General features: G+C 45.9%; 1 protein-coding gene across 1 annotated transcript in view; it reads right to left on the reverse strand.

The window, feature by feature from the left end:
• Positions 1-5,959: 5,959 nt before the first annotated feature.
• The window catches only part of prelp (proline/arginine-rich end leucine-rich repeat protein), a 31,976-nt gene continuing 17,719 nt past the window's right edge, over positions 5,960-20,216 (reverse strand). Inside the window, exons 2-3 of the mRNA XM_073030845.1 lie at positions 14,867-15,915; positions 5,960-11,232 (exon numbers count right to left, since the gene is read on the reverse strand). Coding sequence (XP_072886946.1) covers positions 11,057-11,232; positions 14,867-15,896 — 1,206 coding nt within the window. The 5' untranslated portion in view covers positions 15,897-15,915 and the 3' untranslated portion in view covers positions 5,960-11,056. The remainder of the gene's footprint in view (positions 11,233-14,866; positions 15,916-20,216) is intronic.

The raw sequence follows: 20,216 nt of genomic DNA on the forward strand, positions 1-20,216 counted from the left end.
ACCAGGGCATGATTCCCATTCCACATCACAGAGCCCCATTTCCCAGCCGGACTGCCTAAAAAACCACGAACAAGCAGAGTGCAAAGTAAATGCATTTGATTAATGTTTTTGTAGTGCCACGCTGACACTGCTTGGATTAGCAAGTATAACTCTTGATTTGAAGCTGTCAGATTTAATGTGGCGCAGATAAATTCCAGGAGAGAGTATTAAAAATATTTGAGGCCTTGAAGAAACATTCATCAGTGTTTGAGCTTAGAGTACTTCTCTTTCAGTTGATAGATAATGTACCTCTTTCATTTGTGCCACGGTCAGGATTTTGATGTATTTTCCCTCACAAAGCAGGAAAATAATTAATAAAGGACTTGATAAATTCAAAGCAACATACACGAAATGCTGGAGGAACTCAGCAGGTCAGGTAGCATCTACGGAGAGGAACGAACAATCGACATTTTGACCTGAGACCCTGAGACAAAAGGGGGGAGATGCCTGAATTAAATGGTGGGGGAGGGGAAAGAGGCCAGCTGGAAAGTGATAGGTAAAGCCAGGTGGATTGGAAAGGTCAAGGGCTGGAGAAGAAAGGATCTGACTGGGGAAGAGAATAGCAGAAAGGGAAGGAGGGGGTATCCGGGGGAAGTAATAGGCAGGTGAGAAGACAAAAGGTCGAAGTGGGGAATAGAGGAGGAGGGGGAAATATTATTCACTAGAAGGAGAAATTGATATTCATACCATCAGGCTGGAAGGTACCAAGATGGAATATAAGGTGTTGCTCCTCCACCCTGAGGGTGGCCTCATCTTGGCACAAGAGGATGCCATGGATTGACATGTCGAAACAGGAATGGGAATGAGAATTACAGTAAACTGTTTGACCACCGGCAAGTCCCACTAGTGGTGGATGGAGCAGAGGTGCTCGACGAAACAGTCCCCCAATTTCAGCAGCTTTTGGGTGAAAGGTTGAGGAGTCAATTTGATTATTTTGTGGAGTTTGCAGCATTTCAAATCTGTTTATTGTGACTGACTTAAGTTAACAGCAAAATACACTTATTTGTATTCAACATAGAGCAAAAGACCAACTGTTGAGGGAACTCGGTGAATCAGGTAGTATCTGTGGAGGGAAATGGACAATTGATGTTTCGGGTCAAGACCTTACATTTGGACTGAAAGAATGCAGAGGGTACCAACCTAGGATACATTAACCCCTTGGTGAATGGTAGTGGTCCAGACCATAAATAGGTTGGGACCCCTGAAAAAAGTGGAAGGATGATAGCCAGTATAAAAAGGTAGAGGAAAGGGGTATGGCCACTGATAGGTGGATCCAGGTGAGGAAAGGTTTTAGATAGGTGGAATCAGGTGGCGCAGGGAGGGGTAGAGGTAAAGACTGCCAAAAGTAATGCATAAGGCCTAGTCCATCACAAGAAAAGCCCTCCCCATCATTGACAACATCTACAAGGAGCACTACCACAGGAGGGCAGCACCATCACTAAGAACCCCGCCCTCCCCTTCCCCCCCAACTCCACCATCCAAGCCATGCTCTTTTCTCACTGCTGCCATCAGGAAAGAGGTTACAGGAGTCTTCGGTTCTACACCGTCAGGTTCAGGAGCAGTTATTACCCTACACCCATCGGGTTCCTGAACCAGCCTGGGTAACTTCGCTCTGAACAGATCACTGAGCACAACCAATGGATTGACTCACTTTCAAGGACTCTACAACCTATGACTACAACTAGAGGTCGTGGGTTAAGGGTGAAAGGTGAAAAGTTTAAGAGGAACATGAGGCAAAACTTCTTCACTCTGAGAGTCACGAGAATGTGGAACGAGCTGCCAAGTGGTGCATGCAAGCTTGTTTTTGAGGTTTAAGAGAAGTTTGGAAAGGTACATGGATGGTAAGGGTATGGAGGGCTATGGACCCAGTGCAGATCGATGGGAGTAGGCAGTTTAAATGGTTTGGCATGGACTAGATGGGCCAAAGGGCCTGTTTCTATGCTGTACTTTTCCATGACTCTGTAACTTATGTTGTCAGTGTTATTTATTTATTTATTTATCTATCTATCGATCTATCTGTTTGTTTGTTTATTTATTAATTAATTATTCATTTACTGTTGTACTTGCTTAGTTTATCTTCTTTTGCATATTGGTTGTTTGTCCTACTTCAGAGCAGAGTTATGGGGCCTTTCACGTCCAACTAAATTCTCAATTACCTACCTCAAGGATGACTGAGGATGAATTTGATCACCCTTGGTTACTTAGATATCTAATTCTGATGTTTCCACAAGAGGGAAAAATACAGAAGGATAATTTTCTTTCACAGTACAGTGGCGTAACGGTTGCCATAACGCTGTTACTGTGCCAACGATCACGATTCCTGCTGCTGCCTGTAAGGAGTTTGTAGGTCCTCTCCTTGACCGATTGGATTTCCTCTGGGTGCTCCAGTTTCCACCCACATTCCAAAATAAAATGTGGAGTTAGGTTTTGCGATTTGTGAGCATGCTATGTTCAATGACTGGCCGCTATTCGACAAGCCAAGGGTTTGGCCTGAGAGTCTTGATCGTGTTCGGAAGCCTATGATCTTAGGGCTCCGGAGAAGGGCGGTTTTAGGGTCGGTGTCACAGCTGGAGACTCGTGTCGTCGGGGGAGGCCAGAAAATCTTTTGCTGTGGGCCCGAAGACCCGAGGTCTTTGCGATCTTTGGACACAGAGCTCGAAAAGAGCGACAAAACTGACTTTTAACATCGTAAACCAGTGGGTTGTTATTATGTCTCCCACTCGCTGTGAAAGTGGGGGACACCTCCCTCTCCCTTGCCCGGGAGAGAAAGAACCTGTGGGTTGACGAATTTTGGATGAAATATGAAGCTTTTGGTGTAACTTTGGTCTGTGTCTTCGCTATTGCTTCGCTTGGGCTCGGTGAAGGTACCGATGCAATTTTTGTTGCTGGTGGGGGGAGGGGGGATCGTTGCTTGCTTGAGAAGAGGAGCTGGGGGGGACTTTGGGGTTCTCACATTTAATTGTCGTTCATTCTTTGGGGCACTTCTCTGTTTTCGTGGATGTCTTGCAAAGACAAAGCATTTCAGGATGCATATTGTATACATTTCTCTGACATTAAACTTGACCTTTGAACCTATGTTGGCGTCTTAAACATGGCGACACGTGCGGGCTGTTGAGCAGTTTCCTCGCTGATCTCATTTGATGAAAACATGATGCATTTCATTGTGCTTCAACATACATATGACCTATAAAAGCTGATCTTTAATATAATCTAATGTCTTGGAAAATCTCACCAGCTTTCCAACCTTTCAAAGCAGCAGGAATTCCCCAGGGCATGAGTGATGAGACAGGCTTGGGTTTTGAATCAGGTGGACTCAGGGCAGAGGGGACAGTGGAGATAGAGACACAAGCTGTGTTCCGACATCTGCCACTCCTTGTGTCTCTATTGGATTAGTTAGCAGTGTAGCACTCACTGATCAGGGTTCAATTCCTGTCTCTAAGGAATTTGTTAGGAGTTTCTCTGTTCTCCCCATGACCTCATAGGTTTCCTCAGGTGCTCCAGTTTCCTCGCACATTACAAAGAATTGGTGAGTTGGTGGGCATGCTACGTTGGTGTTGGAAGCATGGTGACATTTATTCACCCACCCCCTCCCCCAGCACAATCACAAACACAAGCTCAAACCACTGTGTTGCTTGTTGACATGAACAATGCATTTCACTGTATGCTTCATGTGACAAATAACGGTAATCTTTATCTCTCTTTAGATGGCTTATTGTGATAATTAATCCAAACGGAAGATTGATGACCCATCATTCTGTGATAAAGCTTTAAACTGGCAAATAGCAAACACGCTGGATGCAATGTCTTCTGTCCTCGCTTTCCAATCAGAACACAGCCATGGGGTACCCTGAGCCAAAGGAAATCTCCTCATTGCAGAAAACTGGAAGAAGGCATCCTTCTTCACAACCAAGTCCAATGGCTTCACACCTATTGTTTGTGAACCTATAAATTGTATCTTTCCACACAAAAAAAACAAACTGCTGGTGGAACTCAGTGGCTCAGGCACCATCTGTGGAGGGAAATGAACAGTTAAACTTTAGGTTTGAGACCCTTCATTTGAATTGAGAGAGTGGAGAGTGTAGAACGATGGGGAAGAGCTGCCAGGTGAGAGGTGATAGGCTGCCGGGGGAGGGGAGTGTGGGAGCAGTGACAAAGGCTGGGAGGTGATAGGTAGATTCAGGTGAGAGGGTTGACAGGGGGAATAGCAACAGAGGCTGGGAGGTGATGGGTGGAGGTGACAAAGGGCTGCAGATGCTGGGATCTGATTGGAGAGCATGGAACCAAATCAGATGGGAACAGTGGGAGGAGTGTGTGGGTGATGGACAGATGGGAACAGTGGGGGGAGGGGACCCAGTGGGAGGAGTGTGTGGGTGATGGACAGATGGGAACAGTGGGGGGGAGGAGACCCAGTGGGAGGAGTGTGTGGGTGATGGACAGATGGGAACAGTGGGGGGTGGGGACCCAGTGGGAGGAGTGTGTGGGTGATGGACAGATGGGAACAGTGGGGGGAGGGGACCCAGTGGGAGGAGTATGTGGGTGATGGACAGATGGGAACAGTGGGGGGAGGGGACCCAGTGGGAGGAGTGTGTGGGTGATGGACAGATGGGAACAGTGGGGGGAGGGGACCCAGTGGGAGGAGTATGTGGGTGATGGACAGATGGGAACAGTGGGGGGTGGGGACCCAGTGGGAGGAGTGTGTGGGTGATGGACAGATGGAGGGAGGAAAGAAAGCAGGTGTGGGAGCTGGGATAGGAGGAACTGAGGAGATCAGGAGGAGAGAGAAAAGGGCAAGAGGTGGAGCAGGTTACCTGAAGTTGGGAAATTCAATGTTCATGCGGTTGGATTGTAGTTAACCCTGGAGCTCATGCGGTTCTGTTCCTCTAGTTTACGTTTAGCTTCACCCTGGTAATGGAGGAAGCCGAGGACAGACAGTTCAGTTTAGGAAAGGGGAGAGGAATTAAAATGGTGGGTAACTGGGAGGTCTAGAAGACCACAGTGAATGGAAAGAAGGTGCTCCACAAAGTGGTTGCCCCGCCCTCATTCGCTTGGTCTCACAAATGTAGAGGAGGTCACATCAGGAGCACAAGATGCAACGGACAAGGGTGAGATGTATGTGAATGTGGATGGGTGGTGGTGAATGTGGATGGGTCATGGAGGAGATGTAGGCACCACCTATGATTACAGGGGAAAGGTCCTAGGGAGGGGCAAGGATGGGTGAGGTGGGATTTGCAAACCAGGGAATCATGGGCAGAGCAGTCCCTACAGAAAGCAGGAGGGGTGGACCGGAGATGATGTGGCTGGTGGTTGATCATTGAGCAGAAAGACCCAAATGTACTGAGTGACCACTTCATTAGGTATCACAGGGCCATGTTTGTGGTCTTCTGCTGTTGTAACCCATCCACCTCAAGGTGTGATGTGTTATGCATTCAGAGATGCTCTTCTACACACCAGTGCTGTAACAAAGGATTATTTGAGTTACTGTCACCTTCCTGTCAACTTGAATCAGTTTGGCCATTCTCCTCTGACCTCTCTCATTAACAAGGCGTTTTTGCCCACAGAACTGAAGCTGACTAGATTTTTAAAATTTGTTTTTTGCATTATTCTCTGTAAACTCTAGAGAGTGTTGTGTGTGAAAATGCCAGGAGATCAGCAGTTTCTGAGATACTCAAACCACCCTGTCTGGCACCAACAATCATTCCACAGGCAAAATCACTTAGATCACATGACTTCCCCATTCTGATGTCAGGACAATACCTGAACCTCTTGACCATGTCTGCATGTGTTTATGCATTGAGTTGCTGCCACATGATTGGCTGATTAGATATTTGCATTAACAAGCAGGTATACAGGTGTACCAAATGAAGTGGCCACTGAGTGTAAACACTTAAGCTATCCTTGATAACGTTAAAAATAACTCCAGTTTTGTTTTGCCGAGGAAAATCATGTTCCATTTATTTTTTTGTAGCTGCCTACAACGTTTGCTTTCCTGCAAGAACAATGCAATTGAACTGCACTGCAGTGTATACAGATCCCTGCAAAGAAGCAGAAGGCAAGGTGTGAGAGAGAGCTTTGTGTATCAATAGCTACGAAAGAGGGGCTTAAAGCTGCAATTTATTATAGTAAAATATGTTGCTCATAATTATTATCATCGTCACAATCACTGCTTAATAAAACTTACAAGCTAGAAAATCTTCAAAGTACTTGCACATTTTTGTATAATTAATATTTGAGAATTAAACATGTAAGTTGAGAGAACAGAAGGGTTATAGCAGTAAACATTTCTTGCCAAAGCTTAGCTCTGAAATGGATACAGATGAACTGAAGACTACCTGCTGTATGTCATGCACTTGTTTATATCGAAATCTCAAATTAAACGGTTTATACTGTAAGATGGAAAGAAATGAGTGAATTGTTGAAGTAAACTTATCTGCTATAAAATATTGCAGCTTTAAAGACCGATGTAATATATTAATTAGAAGGGGGACGGGGAGTCAATGGACTTCCATGTGAGTTAATACTGGTGGCTCTTCACTGACCAGCCAGTCCAATCGTATGAAAGCCGGAGCGAGTCAGCGGCTCAGCGTTCCGTAATGTGTCTCGTCCACTGATTCCACCTAGCTGGATCAGCTACAACAGCACACAATGTAATCCAGCCCATCACTACTCACTGGATTGGCTGATTATCCTGTGCCCATCTATTAAGCTGCCTAGTCCCAACAACCCACACCAGCCCTCTGTACCCCTCCCATCCGTGTACTTATCCAAACTTCTCTCTATTACTGCAGTCAAATCTGCACTGACAGCTCATTCGCAAAACCCCCAGAGTGAAGAGATTTCCCCTCGGGCTCCCCTTAAAACATCTCACCTTTCACCCTTAACTTCTAACCTCTAGCTCTAGTCTCGCCCAAACTCAGTGGAAAAAGCTTGCATGCATTCACCTTAATTATATCCCTCGTAATTTTGTATACCTCTATCAAATCCTCCCTCATTCTCCTATACACTAGGGAATAATGTCCTAACCTATCCAACCTTTCCCCTTACCTCACGACCTCCAGACCTGGCAACATTCTTGTAAATTTTCTCTGTGCTCTTTCAATCTATTTGATTGTTAACTAGTGGTTTTAAGGGTTGGGGAACAAGTCAGATCTATTGAACATACTCACACATCAGACTTGACCTTAATGAATGGTGGAGTGGATAGGAGGAGTTAAATATCCCGCCCCCCCCCCCCCCAACACATACACACAGTTCCTACATAACCTCATCAATAGTAAATTAAAATCTGTAGAAACCACAGATAATGACATTCTTCAATAAAAACAGAAAATGCTGTGCAATTCACATGGTTCTCTTCCAGAAACGTCAAATTTGGAGATCTTCTCCCCTGTTCTCGCACAGGATTTCCATTCACTACTTTTGCCCGAAACATTATCTCTGTTTCTCCTTTCCAGATGTTACTGGACCTACTGAATATTTCTGGCATTGTCTGGTTTTCTTCCCCTCGTCAGGGGTCTGAAGGATCTGGGCTGCTTTGTGAAGTCGGTACTTGGGCTGGAGACATTGTAGGCACTGAGGCATCACTAGCCAATGTCCGGATGTTGTAGATAGCAGGAACCGACATGGGGTGAAGAGCTTATTTCTGTGCTGTATCCCTCTATGTTATGATTCTGATGCAGAACTGGCCCAGTCCAACGTGTTTGAATTTCAACCAGCATTCATTCTCAGTTCCTCCACCCTCACAACAGCACATTGATGAAACTGAGAACTGATACTTAACATCTGCTTCTATTAGTTTCTTAGCTCTGGTTCATCTGTGTTGGTTGCCAACAAGGGCAAAATCCAAGACTGTTTTCAATTACTTTAGGCTTTGATGTTTTATATTCAGTGTTTTTACTCATATTTTTCCGTTTATGTGGTTTGCTCTTCTTTTATGTGCATTGGGGGTTTGATGTTTTATGGGTTCCATGGTTTTCGTTGTTTCATGGCTGTCTGTGGGGAGGACGAATCTCAGGGTTGTATATTGCCTACATACTTTGATAATAAATATACTTTGGATCTTTGAATCTTGAAAATAGTTATTTAATCATTTCGATGTCTGGTCAAGTTTATCAGGCCTTATGAACAGTGATCCTCCGAGAGGACCAGAACCTGGTTGTAGGGTTTGGAGGCTTCCCTGTGCCTCGTTGACCCGGAGAGCTATGCTGGCTGGAGTTGGGGCTTTATGCTTTGGCTCTTGGTAGGGTCACCCATGCCAAACAGGTCAAAGGGTAGAGGGCAGACTTGGAGTTGGTCAACCGAACCTCCAGGTTCAGGGGTTCAGCACTGGGCTAACAACCCTGACTGGTCAAACAAAACTGTTATGGAAACAGCAATGAAGATGCCTTCTAGACCTGAGTGTGACGGTATTCCAGAGTCTCCACCTGGGACTTGCGTGACTGACAGTAGTGAAAACTGAGAGGAAGCTACTGACATGATGAAGGAAGCCTTGAACACCACCAGAGAAGGAGGACCTTCACTGCTGCCCTAAACGCCAGTGGTGTAAGGGGTAGGAAATAAGTAACTAAGGACAATGATGGCTCCTCCAGCCAATCTGTGAACTATTAATCTTGTATATAGGCAAGGTTACACAGAGCAAACTCTTCAAAATGATTAAAGAAAAATCTTCAGAAGGAACATGTATCTTAAAATGATACAGAAAGAGGCCATCTGGTCCCTTGGGCCTAGGCCAGCTGCTGAGAACCAGACCCATCCATCTACCCCTCGTCCTATTTCTCTGTTATAACTGATCAGCCCAGGAAGCTGTAGAGAGTTGTGGACATGGCTCAGGAAAACTCAGGACTCTCCCTACACTTCTTGCTGCCTCATTAAAGCAGCCGGCATAAGCGCAGACCCCACTCACCCCTCTCCCATCAGGCAGAAGAGAGAAAAGCCTGAAAGCCTGGCTCAAGGACAGCTTCATTCCTGCTGTAACTCCTGAACAGACCTCTTGTACAGTGAGATTGATTCTTGACCTCATAATCTACCTCACACTTTTTCAGAAGCTTGTGCACTGTATTCTACGTTGTCAATCTTTTACCTTATTCCAGCTCAGTGCACTGTGCAATGATTTGATCTGTATAAACAGTTTGCAAAACAGGCTTGTCACGGGATCTTGATATGTGTGACAACAACAAACCAATACCAACTCCATTGCAACTTAACCTCTTTCACAGTTGCCACCAACTATGCTTGAGTTATACAGAGAGGTTGGCAGGGTTAGGCCTCTATTTATTGAACACAGGAGAATGAGAGGTGACTTGAAGAGGTATTTAAAATTATGAAAGGCTAATAGCTCTGCCTCACCTACTTCCTCTGATGGCTCCTCTGCATAAAAACGTTGTCCCTTTTAAATCTTTCCCCGATCCCCTTAATTTTGAATTCCCCTACCCTGGGAAAAGGCCTGTATCCGTGCTGTCTTTCTCTATAACTCAATGAACTTACTTTTTTGAGTTTATCCTACACAAAGTGGCAATTTTCAGAGCCAATTTGACCTACCAACTGCACGCCCTTGGGATGGAGGAGGAAGTCAGGTACAGCGTTTGGAAATATTTCACGAAAGCTGGTATCTATGTGGAATGATCTGTCAGAGAAAGTGGGTGAGACAGGTACAATAACAACTGAAATGGCAGCTGGAATGCTGGAGGAATCAGCAGATCAGGCAGTATCAACAGAGGGAATAGACAGTCAACGTTTTGGGCCAAGACCCTTCTTTGGGATTTTCTCCTCTCCACAGATGCTGCCTGATCTGGATAATAAAGGTCTAGGAGACAGTTGGACAGGTACATGGATTGGAACGGTTTAGGACCGAATGCTGCCGAATGGGACTGGCTCGGATGGGGCATCCTCGTCAGCATGGACCAGATGGGCTGAAGGGCCTGTCACCATGCTGTACAACTCTATGGCACCCCGAGGAAACCCACGTGGTCACAGGGAGAACATGCAAACTTCATGCAGATGGTACCCAAGTTTGGAATCTGTAAGGCAGCAGTAACATGGAAGCCCTGCTCGTGGGCACAGAATAGCTACCCTGTGGTCAAATTCTCATGGAAGTCCATGAAGGTCTCAGTTCTGAATTGCAGATTAAATACAAGCAGGTAAAAGGTTCTAGAGAGAAATTGCAGCAGTGATTTCCAAATTGTTCCATGCTAACTGGAAGGTGCTGCTCAGATCTGGCCAGCAGTTTGATCTGTGAGCAGATCCTCTCCTCGTCTCACCGACAACAGGAACAAGTACTGAAGTCATCGCCCCGATCGCTTACGAAAACGCAATCAGAACCAAACATTCCCATCGCAGGAGAATCAGGATCAGTCAGGTAACTGCTCAAGAGGTGCAAGGTCCACGCATTTCAAAGCCTTTCTCCCCCCGTGGTAAACTAAGGTTTGTTTTTCATTTGTTTCTTCACAAAGGGGATATGGGTGGGGGGACCGGCTACAGATTAAGTGGATCACGTCTGATGGAACAGCTTCAGCTGTTCCCCAGTTCTCATCTGTTCAGGGAAATTGCTCAGGGGTGTGTGTGTGTGTGTGTGTGTGTGTGTGTGTGTGTGTGTGTGTGTGTGTGTGTGTGTGTGTGTGTGTGTGTGTGTGTGTGTGTGTGTGTGTGTGTGTGTGTGTGTGTGTGTGTGTGTGTGTGTGTGTTTATATCTCTGTGGGTGTCCGTATTTGTGTGTGTGTGTGTGTGTGTGTGTGTGTGTGTGTGTGTGTGTGTGTGTGTGTGTGTGTGTGTGTGTGTGTGTGTGTGTGTGTTTTTGTGTGTGTGTGTGTGTGTGTGAGAGTGATATCCCACTTGGGTTAATTTAAGTATTTTTTTGCATCCCGATTCTAAGAGAAAGGTAATTTTTCTGCAGGAGTTGTGTCTCGGAACATTTCACACAATTACACTCAGAGTCTGAAGGGAAAATGATCAGAACTAACAGTCCCATAAAAAGATGGCCGCCGTTTAGAAAAGGCGGGGAGACGAACTTGCAGGGACGTACTCTTCAAATCACGATGGCCTGCAGAAGCCTGAAGCACATCATGAAGTCTATCGGGATTGGGGGTGCGAGCGCATTGCCGTCCAGACGCAGATACCGCAGCCGCGGGATGGCCTCCAGGTCATGAGCTTGCATAGCCACACTATTGACGGGACTTGGGCAGATCTGGGTTCCATTGATCTCTGCAGGAGGAAGATGAAGCAACTTCAGAAACAGAGAGCCAAGTCTTCACACTCCCTAAACAGTATCTGAAAATGACTCACCTTCAAGGACAAGATGCTGGAGGAACTCAGCAGGTCAGGCAGCATCTATAGAGAAGAAGGAACAGACAACGTTTTGGGCTGTGACTCTTCTTCACAACCATCATGATGAAGAGCCTTGGGCAGAAATGTCGACTACTTCGATGCTGCCTGACTTGCTGAGTTCCTCCAGTATTTTGTGTTTGTTACTTTGAATTTCCAGCTTCTACAGAATCTCTTGTGTTTACCACTTTCAAGGACTCTACAACTCATTTTCTTAGTGTTACTTATTCACTTTTAATTTATTATTGGCATGATTTGTCCTCTTTTGCACAATTCATCTTTTTCAGTCCTTATTATGTAGTTTTTCATCAAGTCATTGTATTTTCCCATAAATGCCTGCAAGAAAAAGAAGTATACAGTGGCATTTAATGTATAAGACCACTAGACCAGGAGACATGGGTGCAGAATTAGGCCATTTGGCCCATCGAGTCTGCTCTGCCATTTCATCATGGCTGATCCACTTTTCCTCTCAGCCCGAACTCCTGCCTTCTCCCGTCACACCCCGACTAATCAAGAATCAATCAACCTCTGCTTTAAATATACCCAATGCCTTGGCCTCCACAGCCAATTGTGGTAATGAATTTCACCACCCTCTGGCTAAATAAATTCCTCCTCATCTCCATTCTAAAAGAACGTCCCTCTGTTCTGAGGCTGTGTGTTCTGGTCTTTGACTCCACCACCAGAGGAAACATCCTCTCCACATCCACCCTATTGAGGCCTTTTGAAAAATTTCAATGAGGCATGTACTTTGACAATGAATTTATGTTGAACTATTGAACTTTGAACCCTCCTGCCTCAGCAGTTCTCTCAGACTCTGGTTTTGATTTCCATTGGAATGATCCAGTCCCATTGCAACTACTTCAATAGCTTGGCCAACAACCTCCGAGACTCCTCGGTGATGGATGCCCCCAAATTCACAGGGAGCAGGATTCGTTAGTTTGCTAAGGCTCGTCTCTCTCGGAGATCCAACTGCATCTCCTGGCAGATAAAGCCAGTGACGGGCGACTCTCAAGAGTGCGTGCGAATGCGCCAACCTTGTCCATTAACATGGCACCAAGCTCCGCAGATGGCCCAGGTCTCAGGTCAGGAGTTATTGAGCCTGGACAAGTGCAGCCATTCCACTGCAATAAATGGGCGACATTGTCTGCCTGGAGAGAGGTAAACAGGGCTGCTTTATTTAATCCATTTTAAATTCATAATAAAACTATTTACAATATGAAAATGTACGTGGGAGGGCTAGTAAGTTTGCAAATGATACCAAGATTAGTGGAGTTGTGGATAGTGTAGAAGACTGGTAAAGAACACAGTGTGATATAGATCAGTGGCAGATATGGGCAGAGAAATGGCAGATGAAGTTTAACCCAGATAAATGTAATGTGTTGCTCATGGTAGGGGAAATACATGGAGACAGTACACTATTAAGGGCAAGACCCATATCATTGTTGCTGAGCAGAGAGATCCTGGGGCTGAAGTCATTGTTCCATGAAAGGTGATCAACAATTTTTTATGGAAAGCTTGATTTTATTAGTCGGGGCATTGAGTTCAGAAGTCAAGAGGCTATGTTTCAACTTTATAAAACTCTGGTTAGGCCACGTCTGGAGTATTGCATACAGTTCTCGTTGCCCCATTATAGGAAGGATATTGAGGCTTTAGAGTGGGTGCAGAAGAGGATGCTGCCTGTTTTAGAGGGCACGTGCTATCACGAGAGGCTGGATAAACTTGGGTTGTTTTCTCTGGAGTGGCGGAAGCTGAGGGGAGTTCTGATAGAGGTTTATAACATTATGAGAGGCAGAGATAGCGTGGACAGAGAGTATCTGTTTCCCAGGGTAGAATACCAGAGGGCGTCCATTGAAGGTGAGAGGGGGTAGGTTCAGAGGGGATGTGAGGAGTAAGTTTTTTACTCAGAGTGGTGGATGCCTGGAATGCACTGCCTGATTTGGTGGTAGAGGCAAATACATTTGAGGCTTTTAAGAAATGTTTAGATTGGCACATGAATGTGAGGGAGATGGAGGGATATGGACATGGTGTAGTTAGGAGGGATTAGTTTTTGGGGGGTTTTGATTTACATTTTAGTTAGTGGGTCAAAGAGCCTGTTCTTGTGCTGTACTGTTCTACATTCTCTGTTCTAGGAATAATCATGCAGTGCATTTTGAGTCTTACATTCATAGTCTATGTATTAAGTAGTTTTCACTGCATTTCTTAAAATTCTTAATGACTGTTGCTACTCATGTGGCCCCCTGAAGTTATGACATACAGCATGTCAGGGAAAATAAACCTGGTTCTGATTCTGGTACCTCCGTTATTTGTGTGTTTGATCATCTGAATCATTGACCTGAGACAAAACCCTACGTGAGCTGGCGTGATTAATTAATTGGAATCGGCACAAATGGTGGTGGAGTTGTGGGCAGTGTAGAAGGGTGTCATGGGTAACAACAGGACATAGAAAGGATGCAGAGCTGGGCTGAGAAGTGGCAGATGGAGTTCAACACAGAAAAGTGCCAAGTGGTTCACTTTGGAAAGTTGAAACTGAAGGCAGAGGACAGGGATAATAGCAGGGTGGAGGAACAGAGAGAAGTTTGGGCCCACACCCATAGATCGCTCAAAGTTGCCATGCAAGTTGCTAGGGTTGTTTAGAAGGTGAATGGTCTGTTGGCCTCCATTAAACAAGTGTTTGAGTTCAAGGACCTCACACAAGGTAATGTTGCAGTTCTATTAAAAAAAAAACCTGGTTAGGCCACACTTGGAATATTGTGTTCATTTCTGGTCGCCTGGTTATAGAAAGGGTGTGGAAACTTTAGAGAGGGTGCAGGGAAGAGTTGCCAGGATGCTGCCTGGATCTGAAAGTGTGCCTTATGAGGATAAGATGAACAAGCTGGGGCTTTTCTCTTTCAGAAGGAGGATGAGAGGTGACTTGGTAGCAGTGTACAAGATGACAAGAGGCACTGACGAGTGGGCAGCCAGAGACTTTTTCCCAAGGCAAATTGCTCACACTAAGGTCCATAACTTGAAGGCGATTGGAGGAAAATACAGAGGGGGTGTCAGACATAAACTTTTCACACAACAGTTGGTAAGTGTGTGGAACGGCCTGTTGGGGATGCTAGTAGAGACAGATACATTAAAAGCATTTAAGAAACTCTTTGATAGGCAGATGGGTGATAGAAAAATTGAGAGTTATGTAGGAGGGAAGGGTGAGAATGACTTTGAGTAAGTTATAAGGGTCAGGTGAGAGTATTCTTGATCATTCCAGATCAGGTAAACTTGTTCACCCACAGATCAACATCAACTACAATGGAATAAAATCCGAGTGTCAAATGGCTGCGGTGAAGAGAGACCGAATGACTAGAAGTCCCAACTATTAACCACAGCCCACACTGCACCACAATATGTGGAAGCTTGATCTCCACAGCCACCTGAGGACCCACCAATAGACAAACCCTTGGGAGAACATCACACTCGACTTGAGTGATTGTACGAATATGAACCGTGAAACATTCTGACATAACGGTGGACTTACTTTCTATGTAGTTGTAGCTGAGGTAGAGATGCTCCAACTTTGGGTTAAAGACTGGTATGGAATTGAGTTTGTTGTTGCAGAGGTGGAGGCCAAGGAGAGATGACAAATTAAAGGTGCCATTGGGAATTCCCGTATCTGTCAATTGGTTGAAATTCAACCTCAAAAACGTTAACTGGTGCAAATTCTTGAAATAATTATCAGGGATTTGACTGATCCGATTCCTATCCAGAAAGAGCTGGAAGATGTGTGGAGGTACGGTTGGGGGCATCTTCTTCAGGGAGTTATGAGCCAGGTTGAGTTGCATGAGGCTCTTGAGACCTTTGAACGTGTTCTTATTGAAGACTTTGTCCGGCAGCTTATTGTGGTGAAGGTCCAAGAGGGTCAGGTTGCCCAGTCTTCTGAAGCTGCCCGGGGGGATCTTGGAGATCTGATTCCTGGCAAGCCGAAGTTGCTCCAGGCTGGGAGGGAGGTTTGCAGGAACTTCATCCAACCTGTTTCTATCCATGTACAAGAAGAGGACCTTGTTCAGGATGTTAAAGAGACCCTTGTCCACTTTTCGACTGGAAATCCTATTATTGTCCAGGTTAATCCATTTGAGACCTGTTGCATTCTGGAAGGGGCCCTCTGGCAAGGACTCAATGAAGTTGTTTTGGAGGTAGAGGTATTCGATCCGAGGTGGAATGAAGGGCACCACCCTTAGGTTCCGACTGTCGCAGTAGAGAGCGTTGGGATGGTCAGGGGGACACAAGCACTCCCTCGGGCAGTCTGGGAAGACAGACACTGGGCCTGGAGGGAGAGGCGGCGGCAGTGTTGTAAGATGGTTTGGTTCCTCGGGTTCAGGGAAGAGAGGCTTTGTTGGTTTTGGGGGTTTGGGAGGCTTGGGAAGCTTGGGAAGCTTGGGAAGCTTGGGAGGTTTGGGCTGTTTGGGAGGCTTAATCCGACGAGCCTTCAGTTTGGGTGTTTGCTGCTGACTGTCCACCACCATGGTCAGAAGAAGGCCGATGGAAACTATGTATCCCAGATACGTCATCGTCCAGAAGAAATTATCACTGTGAAAGGAAGAAAATGACACCGTAAGCTGATGTCAGATTTTGCTTTGAGAGAGATAAAATAAATCTGATCCAGGCACTCTAACTGAGGGTTTTAACCCAAAATGGTGACGACTGCTTTCCCATTACAGATGCTGCTCCAGCTGCTGAATTCCTCCAGCAGACTGAGAGTTGGCTTGTAATGCCACACCTGCCATTCTTGGTGTCCGCCAAGGTTCTGCTTAATTCCGATCTGGCTTTTGGAGCCAGCTACAGGTACAGCAGGAAACAGACCCTTCAGCCCACCCAGCCCATACCGACCACCAAGCACCCATTTTTATACTAATCTCAGCCCAATCTATTTTATCTAAGTAACACATATGTACACTGGAGGAACTCAGCAGGGCTGCATCAGCATCAATGGGGAGGGGGGAATAAACAGTCAATATTTTGGGCCAAGACCCTTCATCAGGACTTGAAAGGAAGGGGGAGGAAGCCTGAATAAGAAGGTGGGCATTCAACCAGTGCGCAAAAGACAACAAACTGTCCACAGGCGAGAAGGAGTACAAGCTAGAAGGTGATAGGTGGGAACAGGTGGGTGGGGTAAGGGGGTGAAGTAAGGAACTGGGAGGTGATAGGAAGGAATCTGATAGGAGAGGACAATGGAGCATGGGAGAAAAGGATGGAGGAGGAACACTAGGTGGAGGTGATAGGCAGGTGAGGAGAAGAGAAGGGGTAAGTGTGGGGAATGGAAGATGGAGGGGGGGAAGGAGGGATGAGAAAAATTACTGGAAGTTAGAGAAATCGACGATCATTGCATCAGGTTGGAAGATACCCAGATGGAATTTGAGGTGTTGCTTTTCCAGCCTGAGTGTGGTCCCATTATGGCAAATGGAGCCAGGGACTGAAATGGTGGAATGGGAATGGGAACTGCAATTAAAATGTTTGGCCACCGGGAATCTTACCTGATCCTTATTTTACCTCAAGATTGTTTATTGTCATTCTTTAGTACACAAGCGTAATGATTGAAATGATTGAATGAAATGATTGTTACACGGGATCCGAAGCAGCATCAAAAAATACAATAAAACAGAAAAAAACACAACAAATATAAATATGAAAACAGTCCTATAAAGCACAATGTACGAGTAATCATAAAGTAGCAGAGCATGGGGGGAGGATGAAGGCTGTTGAGCAGAGCAGTGGCTGATGTGGATGTTGTGATGGTGGGGTGGATTAAAGGGTGGAGATGTCAAACAGCCTGACGACTTGGGGGAAATTAACTGCTTTTGAGTCTGGTGTGGATGCTGCACAGCCTCTCCCCTGATGGGAGAGGGACAAACAGTCCACGAGGAAGGTAGGTGAGATGCTTCGTGATATGCTGGCCTTTTCCAACACCTTTCAGAGAAAATACTTGCTCTCCTGGGCTTTGAGTGTTGGATCAAGTGATGTGAATGTGTGAATGGCAGTATTCCAGTATACAGCTCCTTCAGTATGTCCAGTGCAGAGCTCCTTCGAGCAGCCTGGACCTAGTGCTGGTCCTAGTCGGTGAAGCAACAAGGCGGCTGGATGTACTGTCTCCAATCTATGGCACCTCTGGACATGATTCTTCTCAAGCTGAGAAACCGCTCTGTGATCTCATCACTCGTAGTGCGATGGACACAGTCTGGAATCCGTCTCCACACACAGTATGGGGTCTCATCTGTGCCAGAGGCAGAAAGCAGATGCCATTGACACCAAGATCTCTGCGGTGGCTACACCCAATATTGTGCATAGACTGCGCACACTGGAGATGTCCCATGTAAGGAGCCTGAGACATCCAATCAATGTTCTGGGAACATCTTCTTCCCCTCTGCCATCAGGGGAACAGCCATGAATGTATGAACATAACATCACTGTTCCTCCTTTTCATTGTCTGTCTGTCTATCTATCTATCTACTGATTGATTAACTATAACATAGAATTTTTATGTCTTGCACTGTATTGCTGTCACAAAATAATAAATTTCACAACATATGTCAATGATCCTCCAGGAGGACCATAGTCTTGTCGAAGGGTTTGAACAATGACCCAGAGGGCTATGCTGGCTGGAGTCAGGGCTTTATGCTTTGGCTCTTGGTAGGGCCACCCAGGCCAAACAGATCAAAGGGTAGAGGCCAGACTAAGTGTGGTCCACCGGTCCTCCAGGTTTGAGGATTCAGCTCAGGGCCAGCAACCCTGACTGGTAAAACAAACCTGTTACAGAAAGAGCAATGAAGAGTCCTTCTACATCTGAGTGTGACTGTATTCCTGAGTCTCCATCCGGGACTTGCATGACTGACAGTAGTGAAGGAAGCCCAGAACACAGCCAGAGATGGCGGACCTTCACCACTGCCAGAAACGCCAGCGGCGTAACAAGCAGTAAGTAAGAAAGTATGTCAGTGAAAATGAACCTGATTTTGATTCTGAGGTAGCGACAGCTGACAACGCAGGGTGGAGTTTTGCTATTACCAATCATTACAGTTATCACAGAGTTTTGACGGTCAAAGACATTTCAAAACTATCAAGATTCTAGCAGTTTACCTATAAACGTTCAAATCATAAACAAATTTTTATAATAAAATTAATTACATCTTGTCTCGTCACTTAGAAATAATTTAAAACATTGCAATATATTAAAATATATTTAAGAAAATATCACACTTACTCATCTGTTAGATGGAACCTGCATTGAAATATGACTTCACAAATTCATAAGGCACTAAAAAAGCCCTTCGCCCTATCAGGTCCTATCAGCCATTACCAATCTTCTACTCTAATCCTACCCTAATGTATTTCAATTCTCTCCCCAGTTCCATCAATACTTTGAACTGGGTTCTATTGCTATCTCACCGGCAGGCTGCCCTGCTGTTGCATACTACAGTATCATAGAATCATAGGGATGGACAATGTTCCCTCTAAGCTGCTTGTGTAACGGCCGCACAGTAACTGAAACGCTCCCACGCGCGCACCTAGCCTTCGTTGTCGTGCAGCTGGAATTTTTAAAAATTTAGCGTTTTATTAAAGTTCCGTGCAGTTTTCAGGCCATGTATAAATTTCCTGCTCAGGGCAATGATTGTCCGTGCAACTGTTAAAAGAAAATTAGAGGGAAAGCTGCCGAGGAAACAAGCCCTTCAGATGGGTTCCTCCTGTACCTTTCTGGTTGCTCCAAATTCAAGCGTTCTTTTGCCCCTCCCCTATCACCACAGGGCTTGAAGGTTGGAATGAGATGACATGAACTGCATGAAGAAACCAGTGCGGGAGAGTTGTTAAAGTGGAAAAACGGTTGCACTGGGGCAGGACCACCCTCTCGACCTCGGAAGTCCGATCCCTCTGGTATGTCATACACATGAAGCATTCCTGAATCCCTGAGCAGCTATTGTATGATGGGCTTTCGCTGGGCAAGAGGAATCGAGGCAGGACCCGTAAGGGGTTCAAAGACTGCGTGAGAGCTAACATTGTACACGCCGGGCTGGGACAGAGTGTGCGAGATTACAGTGGCTGGTGAGCCTTGGTTAGAACCATTCGTGGCCTGGAGGAGGGACGTCGGGCAGTACTGAACTCTGCCCAACCAAGAAGAAAAGCAATAGCAGCGACTTCTCTTCCAGATCCAGCACAGTTTTCATGTCCTTACTGTGGACGTCTACGTCGTTCACAACTCGGGCTCAGCAGCCACCTACGAGCACACAAAGGAACTGCACAAATCTAACTCTCACGGTCAAAAACAGCGAACAACCAATCAGTCCAATGTCTGGTCTCTTGTGTCTCCTCTTTGTCTGGGCTCCCCTCCCGAGGTCACAGAAACCAGCTGTAGGTCCTGACACGGAACCCCTCTGAATACAGAGAGATCTGCACAGGGTCGAGCAATAGGAAAGTCGGGATTGCATTGACTGACTGAACCCCCTCTGCATTATAAGTTAAAAGTTAAAGTCTGTCCCGAGCCTTACAGGCTCATCAGGCCAGTGCTTATGCTGGTTTCCGTGGCGTGAAGCGACTGAGAGTACGAGACTTCCCCTCGGATAGGACGCCAGTCTATCGCGAGGTTAACCCCCAGCATTTCGCCGGTACCCATTTTCAGCTGGGTGGACTGGAGCAGTGTGTAGTTAAGTGCCTTGCTCAAGGACACAACACGCTGCCTCGGCTGGGGCTCAAACTCACGACCTTCAAATCGCTAGTCCAACGCCTTAACCACTTGGCCACGCGCCGCACCCACATTATAAGTGGGCATTGGTTTATTATTGTCACACCTGTCCTGTCCTAGGATTAGAAGACTGCTGTATGTGCGTGGCAGAGCGTGAGGGAGG

This window comes from Hemitrygon akajei, chromosome 27 (assembly GCF_048418815.1).
Source record: "Hemitrygon akajei chromosome 27, sHemAka1.3, whole genome shotgun sequence".
Classification (NCBI taxonomy): Eukaryota; Metazoa; Chordata; class Chondrichthyes; order Myliobatiformes; family Dasyatidae; genus Hemitrygon; species Hemitrygon akajei.